This window comes from Fukomys damarensis, unplaced genomic scaffold, assembly GCF_012274545.1.
Source record: "Fukomys damarensis isolate Sample0158 unplaced genomic scaffold, DMR_v1.0_HiC HiC_scaffold_17, whole genome shotgun sequence".
Lineage (NCBI taxonomy): Eukaryota > Metazoa > Chordata > Mammalia > Rodentia > Bathyergidae > Fukomys > Fukomys damarensis.
Genome location: NW_022900929.1, coordinates 77,213,710 through 77,228,121, shown reverse-complemented (window position 1 = coordinate 77,228,121; position 14,412 = coordinate 77,213,710). Strand labels below are relative to the sequence as shown.

General features: G+C 46.3%; 1 protein-coding gene across 1 annotated transcript in view; it reads left to right on the top strand.

The window, feature by feature from the left end:
• The window catches only part of Fbn1 (fibrillin 1), a 189,011-nt gene that overhangs the window by 125,068 nt on the left and 49,531 nt on the right, over positions 1-14,412 (top strand). Inside the window, exons 31-40 of the mRNA XM_010632676.2 lie at positions 106-231; positions 6,675-6,797; positions 6,938-7,060; positions 8,221-8,346; positions 10,118-10,240; positions 11,694-11,816; positions 12,098-12,262; positions 12,872-12,940; positions 13,029-13,154; positions 14,258-14,380. Coding sequence (XP_010630978.1) covers positions 106-231; positions 6,675-6,797; positions 6,938-7,060; positions 8,221-8,346; positions 10,118-10,240; positions 11,694-11,816; positions 12,098-12,262; positions 12,872-12,940; positions 13,029-13,154; positions 14,258-14,380 — 1,227 coding nt within the window. The remainder of the gene's footprint in view (positions 1-105; positions 232-6,674; positions 6,798-6,937; positions 7,061-8,220; positions 8,347-10,117; positions 10,241-11,693; positions 11,817-12,097; positions 12,263-12,871; positions 12,941-13,028; positions 13,155-14,257; positions 14,381-14,412) is intronic.

Below are 14,412 nucleotides of genomic sequence, written 5' to 3'. Positions count from 1 at the left end.
ATTTTATAATACTTGTTTTACAGTATTTTTCTGAATGAAAGCATTCTACTCTTTCTGGCTTATTTGCCATAATTATTAATTATAACAAATATCTCTGTTTTATAGATGTCAATGAATGTGACCTGAATCCAAATATCTGTCTAAGTGGGACCTGTGAAAATACCAAAGGTTCATTCATCTGCCACTGTGACATGGGCTATTCAAGCAAAAAAGGAAAAACTGGCTGTACAGGTGTGTTCTCTTTCCAGATGAAGCAATAAAATACTAATGGTTAAGAGACTGCTATCAAAATTATAAAATAACGGAAGTTTTAAAAATATTAACATTTTAATTTCATTGAAAACCATCTTGTGTAATCTTTTTATTACTTTAGCTTCTTTGCCTTTGAAATTTGTCATACTTCATGTTGAATGCAAGTTGAAGTTTTCCTCTATCTGTGAAAAATATACATCAAATATATTAACAATGGAAATGATACAACTTATATGAGGCTAAAAAGTCACGTTTTCATATCAAAGTAATAAACATTATAATGATCCAACATTCATTTTGATTATACCATAATGAAAGAGCAAGCCTTTCTAAATAACCTTCTTTTTCAAGACTGCATTTAAAGTTTTATATCTGAAAGTACCTTTTAAAGCACATCCTGCAGTTCATATGTTTCATTAGTTCTCACTGAACTTTCAGTCCCTTAAATTAGAGCACTGTTGATGTATTAATTTGCTGAAACCCAAATAAGTCTTTCTTCATGGGGCTTAATAAATTTTACAAAGCAATAATGGAACCATTTATAGTTTTATTTGTCTAATGGCAAAAGCACCTGACAATACCTTTTCCAATATTTGTATTTTTGTAAGAGACTCTCCTATTAACCGCTAAGTGGGAAAAGTCACTCTGTGGCAGTGACATTGTTTCCTAAGAGTTATTTGGTGTTTTCAGACATGAGGCAGTGATGTTAAGTATATAGGATAGCATAATAAACTTTCACTGTAGTGACTTATATTAACGTAACACATTATGGCATGTAACATAATTGAAAACATCACAGAGACCATGGTGAGCTTGAATTAGGTAACTGTAATTTTTTTGTACAAGTAACAGACTTTAATTCCAAAAGCCAGTTTGGCAGGCCCTGTTGACTTAAAACAAACATAAAAATATTTGCAGATTGGCAGTGTGGTAAAGGTACAGCTCCTCCTCTTAATTCTGTTGGCATATTTGAAGAAAGCACCAAAATATATTTGTATTGTTACAGACCGGCCATAATAGTAGGTGTCAAATTTACTGATGCATAGGACAATGGTGGCACTGTTAGTGTTGGTTCCTAAATGACAAGCTGTAGCCAAATCATGGAAAGAAGAAGAAAGCTGGAATCCGTTCTTGTTGGCTGTGATATTCTCATGTGAAGCCTGGCCGGGTCTCCACTCTGATAAATGGCACAGTGCTGACCCTCTCGGCTCCCTGCGGGCCCATCTGTCTGTCTACGGGTCAAGCTGTATTTTTAGCTTCCAGTACAAACACAGCACTCTGTAAGGGATGGAGGTCTGGCCCTAATGAAGAGGCAGGTAGGATCGTTCTGCACTTTTTTACACAGCTGCAATCCAGCGCATTTGAAATGGGCATATGGAGGGAAAGTTGAATCTCATGGGACTGTCTTTGTTACCTATAAAAAGGTATCTCTAGAAGTCCGTCCTCCGATTCCAGCTAACTGGAGCATGTGCGGTGGCTGATTATTTCAGGACTCTTACCAGGGACACTTAAATTTTCACACCGTATTAATATCATTTTAAGCAAATGAGACCTAATGGTTATAACACCCTTGCCATGGTGCTGGCCAGCACATTGGCGCTCGGGTTGTCCAATCCCGTGAGGCATACAGGCACCGTGTCTAGAGGCCATTCTATCAAACACTTAACTTCTGGTCCAGCAAAAATTTTATATTATTGGTTCACTGATACATGCCTGAAATCAGTTTAAAGGAGGAGAATTTTACTCTGCATATTGGAAGGCTGGCTTTTCATAATTACATTTGCAGAGGTACTGAGACCAGTGACAAGAGCTGTGGGCTACAGGGGAGATGAGATGACATCAGTTTTCCACGAACAACCGCAACCTTGTAGTAAGTGACAGGAACCGGAACTGACAGGAAGTTGAGGAAACACTCTATCCTTTCTAAGGGCCCAGTGTCCTTCCCTTCCCCCAGATTGATAAAATCCAGTCAGCACTGCAGGGAGATTTGGTTCTCGTGGGTCCTTGATATCACAGTGGCAAGGCATGTGCTTTTCTCACTGAAAGGAGCGAACCCTGGGTTTTACTCCTAGGTCTTCTGCTGGCTTACAACCAGGTTGCTCTGTGATTATCAGATGTCCCTGAGGGTGACAGGACTGTGACTTGTGGAGCCGAATGGGAAGGGCTTCATTAGAGAGAGGAGAAAAAACAAACCTTCTGTGAATGCTGTTATTAGCAGCATGCGGTATCACATTGGCTTGCAGATGACTTACTCAAGCAGGAACTGGCAGAAAGTTCGGTACACTTAAAAACAAAATCGGGGCCAAAATGTTTTTCTAAAAACTCCATGTAACTAGGGCTCTTTTAGCCTGTGTTTGGTTCAAAATGTCATTCACATCACCATCCGTGGACCCTGGAGATGGTCACATCAAAGACAAATGCTTGCAATATCCCAGACAGCAGATGTACCTGAAGACATGAACTGAGCCACAGGGCAAATACCAGCAAGAGCAGACATGGGGACCGTGTTGTGACAATACACAAAAGAAGTACATCCACTTATTTATTTATTTAGACAGTTTTTTTTAAATGAGTACCTTGGAACGGAATTATAAAAACATGCATGCTATTTCACAAGGAGGAATTTTTTCTTTCCTGAGAACTAGAAAACGTCCTCTGGGCTCCATTACAGCTCTGTCTAAATATTTCAGCTCCCTTGTCATTACTGATTGTTTCCATTTTAACAAATAAACATGTTTTCCCCCAATCACTTCGGCGGCGTTAAGCATCCACCCACTGACTTACATTCCCAGCCCACACGGATGTGAAGGGTTTCTCCCCCCACCCCCGGAAGCTTTGTCCAGATTGTGGGTACTGCCCAGGGGAATGTTTGATTTAATGGAGAGAGAATGTGCTTTTGCTTGGAACCTACAATGCAGCCCTTTCTCCTTGGCCGAAGTGGCTGGATGGCCATAGTGCTGCGACCCAGTGCGAGCCTTTCACGGTTGCGTCTACGACGCTGTCCTTGGCAGAAGAAAAACATGAGCCACTGCCGGGTGCCGTCTTGGTTGGCACACGGTTGCCATCTTGGCATCCATAAGCTCACTGTAGGAACCTCCCTCCCAGCTTGGGCCCACGTAGTGAACACAGCCGCCTTAGTGGAGTACAGTCAGAAGCGTGTTCATTGGAAAGCTCAGGATTTCAGAGTGAGTGCACTTGTCAAGCTCCCTGGTTTCTTTCACACGAGGAATGTTCCTGGTGAGTCTCAGTCCGTGGGAGAGAATCACACACATCAGCCCCCACCAGTCAGGGGGAATTTGTGTGCGTTTCCTTCCAGTTTCTTATCGCAGCCCGTTCTCCTCCATCCTCTGGCCCTCAGCCTGTGAAAACTCCATGGGTGTTCAGTTAAACGTTTGGCCTAAATTTTGATCCAAATTAAGAAATCCAAGTAGCCTTTGTGTTTGGCCTTTCCTTTGGTGTCACACCCTCTTCCTCCACCTCTGATGGAGGAGATTGGCACCGGGCCCCTCCTGGGGATCACGGTCCATGTGAGTGGCATGCAGGGGGCCAACACACGTGTTTGTGGGGTTGCATAGCCTCTCCCTGCATGACAGTCACAGGAAGCCAGGGCAGCTCAGAGACCAAACGGCAGACTCCCAGAGGACACGCAGATACTGTGCCCAGTCTGCCCGGAACACACCCTAGCCCTTCATGGAGCCAGGCACAGGGGACCTTTGGATCTGTGATGGAGAAATGGTGGGGTTAAGGAGGCTGCAGTGTCAGCCTAAAATTTGAATTTCTTTGCTTTTCTTGGCTGACACTTAATCTTGAAAGGAATTTTCTGTCTGAAGCAAAGTTGTGGAGGAAAGAGAACATTTGTCCAGAGAGATGTTTTTGGCAAGTGTGTGCTGTGTTTCCTTCACATTATTGAAGAGTGGTTCAGCATAGTGCTTTTGTTTGCTTGTTTCCTTATGACTCGGTTTCCCCTTCTGTTCACTTTTGTAATGAGGTACATTCCCAGAACCAAGTCTGCCATGGAAACAATTAATTGATACAAACTGGCTCAAATTTGCACACAGCACACGTGCAAAAACTTCATACTCAGAAATGCCTTTCCACTCTATGACCCTGTTGTCTTTCTGACTCACTTGCTACATTCTGAGAGCGTAAGGGCATTGAGATGATTGCTTGTACAGATATTCACAAAGTAGAGAATTCAATATTGGCTCTTGAGTTACTGTTTCCTATACCCCAATGCCCGGTACACAGCCCCTTGCAAATAAAATTTCTTTTTATCTTGAAAGCATTGCAGTAAAAGTTTTAAATAATCTGCTTGACTTAGCATTTTATATGAACATATTACTAAGACTGAAAAAAAAGAAGACGACTTCTCTTTTAAAAGAAATGGTGATTTTATTAAATGCCAGATTAAATACGGGAGGTTAAAGGCCTATGGCAGTGGGATACCTTTAGCCAGTAGGAAATGGGAAGGAAAGACTGCAGCTTTCCTAGCTCAGTAGGCCAGGACCATCCTGTGTGTGGTTCTTAGAACAGATACGTTACTGCTCCTATAAATGTGTAAGTATTCACTAATATTTTGAGAATTCTGTAATGCAAGATTTAGCATAAAATCCCAAAGTTCCTAAGAAGCAAGCTCAGTAGGGCAGCTGTATCCCACGTGAATAGTGTGGGGAAAACGCAGGGAAACTGAGTCCCAGGCAGTCTTGCTGTGTAAAGGCCCCAACCTCTGTCTCTTCCCCTGAGCTGCTGACGATCGGGAGAGTGGAACTGAGTTCATCCCACTTGACAGTTCCTTGACTCTGTACTATCTGGGGGGCCTTCATATGCACACAGTGCAGTGCTTTGTTTCCACCTTAGGAGACTGGCCAGAAATCAAGGCAGACAAGGCTCCTCAGAAGTCTTATATCTTTACTTCTGGGAGAGCCATTGTCTGAGCTCAAAAGTCCTGTCCCTGCCCTGCTTGGCAGCAGCGGAGCACATTCTGCAGTCTGTTGGGCCAGGTTCGGGAAGGGTCACTTTCCTGGGCTCCCTTGTTCAAGCCTCGGGCTTCCTCCTCTTCTCCATGGAATGTGCTGTGGTCAGTTACTCCCTTGGCTCACACCCCGGGTCCTAAGTCTGCGGCTGTGTACCACCCTGACTGCCTTAAACTCACTGGCTCATCGGGCCACCAAGGGACATTCAGATTTACCCATACAATGACTTGTCATCAGAAGGCCATTCTTCCAGACCTGTCCTCTCCTTGTGATTATCAGTGACACTGTAAAACATTTTCTGTAGCAGAAACCTGCTGTTGCTTTATTTCATGTTTATTTTAGAAGTTAGGAAAAAGCCAAAGACCCCAGGACCATTGCAGGGCTGCTGCTGGAACATTTGGCAAACACCAGGTTTCCAAAACACTTTCAAATTATTAAAAATTTGGGCTTCCGAAGTAAATAAAAGGGTGAACACAGTTCTCTCTCAGGTGATCCCTGGAAATTCTCCCAACATTGTCCTCTTGATCTAAGTTTTGTATGACGTATCTGTTTCCATCTAAAGTCATAATACCATATCTGTGAGTTCTTGTTCTTGGTAAATGACAAAGTTGATTATGAGCATTAACCCATTAATATATCTAATAGGTTAATTTCAGGAAACATTTTGCTCCGTGCTTTTATATTATTTCTATAACACTTTTATGTATTCTATCTTGGCTAAATTTGGAAGTAAAATTCTGGAGAGTGGAGAATTTGGAACCATTCTAGCAGTATGATCTTAATCTGGTACTCTTTATACTGACAAGATTTCCATGGGATTAGCTTGAGTTTTACATGAAATATGCAAGAAAGGTGTGGTCCTCCGGTGTTGGAGGACGCTAAGGAGCCAGAAAGGATGGTCCGCACACTGTGTCAAGGGACGTTTTCTTCATGTGCTTGAGTTAGCGATACCAAAATAAAATTTTTATAGAAGTATAATTACAGAATAATGCTTCAAATTTAGGAATAAGTGTATTTTGTGTATATAGGTATATGACTCAAATTTTCTAAGATGCCAAAGGCGCTGTATCCCTGTGTCTGTAGAGAATAGGAGAACAAGGCACATCATCACTGCAATTATCTTAATAACATATCTTAATAACAATAGAAGCATAGGAGCAGAGGACTAATACTCTAGGACAGAAGGCAACTTACTTTTCAAGGTCTTCACCTGGAAAAAGGTTTATTTCGCTTTGCAGAGACTGGACACTTACGTTAAGATATGGAAGACAACTAGCACTAGCAACGGGACGTGCTTTCGTATTACTCTTTCTTTATCGATTGAGAGGTGAAGTTGTCCTCCGTACATATGGTGTCAGTGTGGATACTAAATTTGGTGCAAAACCGGTTCAGGTCAGTTTTTTAATATCTCTAAGTTATGGAAAGCTAAACTACTGGTTGTTCTTGCAGACATCAATGAATGTGAAATTGGAGCACACAACTGTGGCAGACACGCCGTGTGCGCCAACACCGCTGGAAGCTTCAAATGTAGCTGCAGCCCAGGCTGGATTGGAGATGGCGTTAAGTGCACGGGTGAGTTGGGAAACAACAGAAACTGCTCATCACGAACAGTGCGGGTTATAAATATGGGAGCATTGATTCGTTCCCGTTTGATTTGTCTGTGACTGAACTTCAGTGCCACCCCGAGTAACGATGCCCTCACTTTCCCCAAGACCTGGATGAGTGCTCCAATGGAACCCACATGTGCAGCCAGCACGCGGACTGCAAGAACACCATGGGGTCCTACCGCTGTCTCTGCAAGGAGGGCTACACGGGCGACGGCTTCACGTGCACAGGTGGGCGTGCGCCGGCGTGGAAACCGGGTGCGGGAGCGACGGATGGACGCCACAGGCTTCAGACCCGCAATTTTGGTTGAAGGCTGGGTCAGTTGACAGCTGGGTCTGTTAGCAGAAGAGGATTTATTCCAGACTAGATCCCTGTGGAATGAAAATGTGGAACCAGGTTGATTCGGGAAGCCTCGGGAACTCTCAGCCTCTCTTTTTGTCTCTGTCTTTCTCTCTAGGATGGTATGCCGTAGGTATATAGCATACATTACTGTAAAAAAGATGCCGTTAGTTTAAAACAAACCACACTTCCTTGTGTATGCCTTCGCCTGTGTATTTTTGTGCCTGTTTCTCACTGAAGATTTGCTTCCCGTGCCACGCTTGAGGATAAGCTGGCTGTAGGAAGCTAATGTAAGGAAGGAAAGGGCGAGACTCTAGATTAGAAGGACAGTGCATCATTCTATACAGTACGCAATTCCCTCTCATTAGCCGTCATCACCATTGCTCCGTATTGGTATGAGAATGCCGTGACTGCGGTTTCCATAATGTATGAGTTGCGCTTTATTTTTGGAAAATGTGTCAGTACATAGTTAAGCAGCTTTGTAAGGAATTCATTCGCTTCCAGTTTTATAATGTATCAGTAAAAATTTCTTTCTTCCTCGCTTCACTCGGTCATCACAATTAACGTGGACCGCTTCGTATATTTAAGTGTATATGATTGAGAGCAGATCGTATCAGCCACACATAGAGTTTTGCCTACACTGTATGCGGGCAGCACTTCCTTATATGAGGGCTTGGGGATTCGATAAGATAGATCCATCAAGTAGACGAGCAGCCTCCCAGGGCTTAAACATTTATTTATCCTGAGCATTTTGCTAATAAGATGCTGTGAAGCACAAAGAGAAGCAAAGGCTCACGTTTGAAGAGTTCTTTGGGGTCATTGTTGACTTTACCGCCCTAGGGTTCATTTCACCTTCAGGGTTCCATGTCCGTGCCCCTGTTTACTGCACAGAGCATTCAGAGGAGAAAAGCGAATGAGTTTCAGTGTAGTAGATAGAAGTTCTGAAAATGCAGCTACACTCCGGAAGTTGAGAGTTAGACAAGTTGTGGGACCTGAGGAATAGGAAAACTTGCTCCTGAAGAGGGGTAACCAGGACCCTTTCCTTCCGCAGACTTGGACGAGTGCTTGGAGAACCTGAACCTCTGCGGCAATGGCCAGTGTCTCAACGCCCCCGGCGGCTACCGCTGCGAGTGCGACATGGGCTTCGTGCCCAGCGCCGATGGGAAGGCCTGCGAAGGTAACTCCGGGGCGGAGGAGCTTGGCCTTTGGAAGCATCGCCACCCTCCCCTTTCCTTTTCTCAGTCTAGGGTGTTTGGACTTCACGGCTAAGCTGGTGCAGTGGGCTTGGGGAGGGGGTCAGGACTCCAACAGGCCAGATGATGTCCAACAGCACACCATTGGCCTTGAGCATGAGAGAGAGAGAGAGAGCAGAGGAGACGCGGGTGCAGTTAACTCAGCGCTGCCCATTTGTCCCTCCTGCTGGGGAGCACAAACCCCCTGTCCCATGGGAGGATTACCTTTACTGATACAGATACAATAGTTCGCTTCTGCTGTGGCTGTTTCTTAGAAGTGACAGAGAGACAGCTTTCTCCAAATGCACACGAACGTCCCGAGAGCCTCGGAATGTCCCCTAAATGTCTGACACACAGGTGAGGGAGAGTATTTGGCAAGACTCTTCCACGGGAACGCCTCGGGATCGCGGCGTATGTGTGGTGTTGGTCAGCTTCCACCATCCGTCTTCCTGTGACACCTTGGTCAGATGGGATGAGTCCTAGGGACCTGCTGGCTCGGGACGGATCCAGTTAGGAAGCATAAGATTCTCCTCTTTACCCACAACTGTCAGGTTTAGACCTATCCTCCATCTTTGAAAATCGTTAGTGCCTATGTGAACTAAAACGATTGCAGTGGAAATAAACAAATGATAACAAATGACAGAAGTTTAACCAAGGGCTTGATTGGTGTATTAGCTCCTAGCTGTTCCTTGTTAGTGAGACAGAAACTCAAAACTGGTCTTTATGAGGTATATACTGTCTTCCTCATATATTTTTATGTAAATACTTTTCTTTGTTTTGGGACTATTGAGTGTTCATTCTGCAATTTACATGAAATACGCAGTTTACATTAAATATGCAATATAAAAGGCCCTTGTGGCAAGAAACTAGATTATGCTCTTGATCATATGCCCAATGCCTTGTTTACTTTGTTACTCCAAATACCCAAGGAAAACAGGTACCATGCCATGTCTGGTAACACAAACAGTCACAGTGAAAGTTTTGCTTCTCTTCATGCTATAAGGGAAGATCTGTTTGTTTGTTTGTTTGTTTGTTCTTAATATAAATCATTGCTGGCAGGGTGTCAGTGACTATTTAAAGCCAGTCCCAAGTCTGAAAATGTGCCCAGATACCAACTGCTGAAGGAAATGGCGAGTGTGAGGCAGAGACAGAGGCCTGGGAAGGGAGTCTGCAGTTTTCAGACCTCTGTGAGCAGTGAAACGCCAAGACACACATGAGCGCACACACAGGCACACACACACACACACACACACGCACACGCTAGGGACAGACAATTGTAAAACTGACTACCTCAGAGTTACCACTGTGCTTCTTAAAGTTTTATCTCCCAATACAAACAGCCAGTAGCTAGGTAAGAACTTCTACAGAATTTAGTCTGGTGTGATGGGTGTGGCTCTTACTTTGCAGTACTTATGTGGACATACATGAGACACCATGAATTTTACACACGCGCGCGCACACACACACACACACACACACACACACACGTAAAATGCTTAGCACAGTGCTTGGAAGGTAATAGGGGCCAAGGAAATGAAGCTGTCACTAAGGAGATGTTCCTGTGTGTGACAAATGAAAGTCCAGAGGAAAAGTGCCTAGGTTGCTGTTGGGTAGACGTCCTTGCATTAATTCTAGTATCAGCTTCTGTACATCAAGCAGTTTCTTTAGCAAAAAAGCAATGGCCTTCGTCTCTCCGCTTTTCACCTTTCTCCCAAGATATCGACGAGTGCTCCCTCCCCAACATCTGCGTCTTTGGAACTTGCCACAACCTCCCTGGCCTGTTCCGCTGCGAGTGTGAGATCGGCTATGAGCTGGACAGGAGCGGCGGCAACTGTACAGGTGAGACATCCGTTCCCTTGAAGCTGCCCAGCTGCCGGGTTGCTGGGACCAGCATCCCCGGGACTGCACAAGGCAGGTCACGAACACAGCTCCTGGCTGCTGAGGGGGAAGGTTCCCCGGGCATTCGGCTGTGTGGCTTCCCAGCCATTTCCCGTCCTCTCTGGGCTCAGTGGCAGCTCCCTTTGGACAGCCCACGCTGGCATCCTTCTTGCACCCTACCATTGCAATAACTTCTTCCTGCCTGGCCCCCGTGAGTGATCACCACAGCAACCTGCACACCGAGCCCAGCCGCCCATGTCCAGGGTCACAGTCGTGCTTTTGTGAAGTGGAAGATGCTCAGGGAATAAAGAAAACAAATCCAAAGGCCCCAGGCACCCAGCAAATTGCTGCACTGTGCTCTTAGGAGCCAAGCGAACCCCCAGCAGCTACCTGCACCTCCCCTTCCTTGTCCACCCTCTGATCCCGGATGCTGGGGCTGAAGTCCCAAGCTGGAGGAGCCCTGGACTTCAGGGAAAATCCGGATTTGTTTTCAGACACCCAGGCTGGCTCTGACGCAGGGGCTGGCCAGATCTTGCCCACAAATGCCCTCCCCAGATGTCCATCATCCCCAGATTTTCAGCAAAGTAACAGGGTCCCTAGCAGACCTCCCTGGTCCGGATCCTGTGCCAGCTCGAGTCTCTCTGTGTGTCACCCTGGCCTTCTTGCTGTTGGTCAGAACACAAAGTTCAGATTCCTGAGTCCCATCCAATTCTGTCCAAGTTCACATGGGATTTGATCAAAAGAATCACCTATCATAGAACCCATTGGGGGTTACCATTTCCACGGGGAAGACCCTGGGGCAGGGAGACCAAGTCTATTTTGTCTGATTCCCTTGGTCTAGTTTGGAGTATTTCCTAAGTGTTCAGAACAGACAGAAGGATTATACGGAGGAGCAGTTCGCCAAAACCCATGTCCTAAAGACATGGAATTCCCTGTGTATTTTTGGAATAGAAAGTGAAAGGGAAATACTAACTCAGCATTGAGGAGGGAGAGGGATGCTTTGTGTGCTTGGAGAAACAAAGTCAGCCTCATGCGTGGGGGTGGGAGGCAGAAGCTGCCTGCACCGTGGGTCCCCTGGAACTGTGCCCTGTGCCTGAAGTCTGCTTGTCCAGGGCACAGCCATGTTTCACCTTCATTACCTTCGGGGGAATATTTCTCCTAGTTCCAGAATTATATTTTATCCCCATGACAACTTGGAAATATGTTCCAGGGGAGAGGGGAAATTATGTTCCAGGATCCAGGAGCGTGACTTCCTTCCTTCCCAGGGGTTCTGTTTCAGAAGTGGGAGACTGCATTTCAGATGACGCTGTGAGCTCTGGCTTACCCTGGCCAGGAGCCACAGCCTGGGTATTGCCGCCTGCGGTGACGTCAGCCTGGCGGCTGCCGGGCTAATCCTATGGCTGTTTGGCTGTAGATGTGAACGAGTGCCTGGACCCCACCACGTGCATCAGCGGGAACTGCGTCAACACCCCAGGCAGCTACACCTGTGATTGTCCACCTGATTTTGAGCTGAATCCAACTCGAGTTGGCTGTGTTGGTAAGGTCTTCAAAGATTCCCAGAGACGAACGCTGTTTATTATTTTTAAAGCAGCACTGAACGTTCCATTTTCGACATTTACAAAAGTAATAATACAGAAGCCAACACATTTTCAGAATCGGATTTGTATCCTCAGGTACAAAATCCCTGGTGTCCTGTATATTCGTGCCTACTTTTTTAAGACTCTTAGTAAATGTCAGTTCTGTTTTTAAACACTTTTGGAAATGAGTTTATATTTTCCACCCTGGGCTGATGCTTTCACGTTTCTCACTGGGAAACAGATACACGCTCTGGAAATTGCTACCTGGATATCCGGCCCCGGGGGGACAACGGAGACACAGCCTGCAGCAATGAGATCGGAGTTGGTGTCTCTAAGGCCTCCTGCTGCTGCTCTCTAGGGAGAGCCTGGGGCACCCCCTGTGAAGTGTGCCCTGCTGTGAACACGTGTGAGTGAGCATCTCTGTGCCCGATCAGGAAAGCATAGTCACCTGGCCTGTGGGAGAGTCAGAAACCTCCAGTTTGGCTCTCTCTGAGGACACAGGTGGGGCTGCCAGCATCTCACCTCAACCTGGGTGAGGAGCAGTGTTAATTTAAAGGTTTTCCAGGTGAGGCTGGAGAGGAGCTCGGAGGCTGTTTGGAATGGGTTTTGGAGGCAGGCTCGTGACCATTTCTGAAGGAAGCTTTACTGCCCAGGCAGCAAAGCTGAGCGAAACTAACCATGGGACAGAATGTATTAGACAGCAAGACGGGAAAGAAATCTTCTAAGAGAATAGTGATGGAGATGTGGAGTAAAAGAATTCACAAGAATATAATGCCAGGAGCTAAGCTGGAGTGTCCCAAGACCGAGGACAGTCGGGACACAGGCCAGAAGCCAGTAGAAAATGACAGATAGTTACAAAGAAGTTACCTTACTTGAGGTGGGTGGAGTAGGGGCCAGTGATCCCTGAAACTGAGTATCGCCAGCTGCAGTGGCAGAATTTCTCTCGGGAGGATTATCTCTAAGCACTCTAGATTCAAAAGAATTCCCTTTGATTTCTTTTTTCTTATCTCAATAGCGGAGTACAAAATTCTCTGCCCTGGAGGCGAAGGTTTCCGTCCAAACCCCATCACCGTTATACTGGAAGGTATTTCCGTTTCCTGCACAGTGACGTGTGCCCCTCTGCATCCCAGTTTGTGCGCGGTGCTGAGGCACCTCTCTTTCCATGCTGACAGATATTGACGAGTGCCAGGAGCTCCCGGGGTTGTGCCAGGGCGGGAAGTGCATCAACACCTTTGGCAGTTTCCAGTGCCGCTGCCCCACGGGCTACTACCTGAACGAGGACACACGCGTGTGTGACGGTGAGTGGCCTTGGTCAAGTGATCTTTTCTTTTTGCATCTCCAGAATGGACCTGAAAAACGAGCAGAGAGCCACTTGGAAAAGGAGGGTCTTGACGTGTAGCATAGTGGTCCTGACTGGAACACAGCCCAGGAAACACGCAGCAGCTTGCCTTGGTGTTCTTGATGTCATTTCCAAGAAGTCCGACATCTCCCACTTCTCCAGAGAAAAGTGGTTTTTTACTATGCTGGGCCAGTGTCCCACTGAAACCTACAGAAGAGTTTTCCGTGCTCTTCAGAAAAGCCTCTTGTTAGCAGAGCAGCGCTGGCCACTGTGTCATTTCAGCGGTGTGTGTTCAGGGCAGCCTGGTTTCTGCCGCCGTCCTCTGCCGCTTAGCAGTGCGTCTCGCTGAGCTTCTGTGGAAGGCATACTTGTGGCTTCATGACACACCTGATGGCCCTCCTCACAGTTGTCACTATAGAGACAGAGGACCAGGTGGGAGAGGTGGTTTTTATCTCCATGTGTGAGTCACAGACCTAGGTGGGCAAAAGAGCCCCTTGCTCTCCCATCGTTTATTAGGTGACACAGACAGTGACGAACTGGTTAAATATTAGCTAAGCACCACAGTATGTAAGACACAGCCCTCAGACTGACAAAATTAACCAAGAGCAGAGTCAGTGCCTTTGGAAATGGGAAGGTGGTGGGGAAACACCCCTTCCATGTTGCCTCACCAGTGCAGATTCACGCAGCTGATAGTTGACAGCTTCAGGATGTACTGGACGCGCCTGTAGACCTTGTGACATATGATGCCTGTTGTTACCCTGAAGAATGTCTGAGAGTTACGACATCTCCACAGTCCAACTCTATTCCACTGAGGATATCGCGGACTTATTTAGTAGAGATTCACATCAGAAGGCAGGAGCTCCTTTCTAAAACCTGTTTTCCTGAAAATGCACCCATTTGCCTGGATCATTTGCCCTGAAGAGCTAACTAGACTCCTGCTGTTCTCATCCAGATTTCAAGGCACCCTGGGGATTGGCACCTGTGTCGTCACTTCCTGTGCACCAGGGCACTCCAGAGAGCCACGTGTCTGTATTCACCAGCCGCTTTTTGTTCGGATTCTAGATGTGAACGAATGTGAAACTCCTGGAATCTGTGGGCCGGGGACGTGCTATAACACTGTCGGCAACTACACCTGTATCTGCCCCCCGGACTACATGCAAGTGAACGGGGGAAATAACTGCATGGGTAAGGCCCACGTGCTGCCGGCAGCGCCAGTG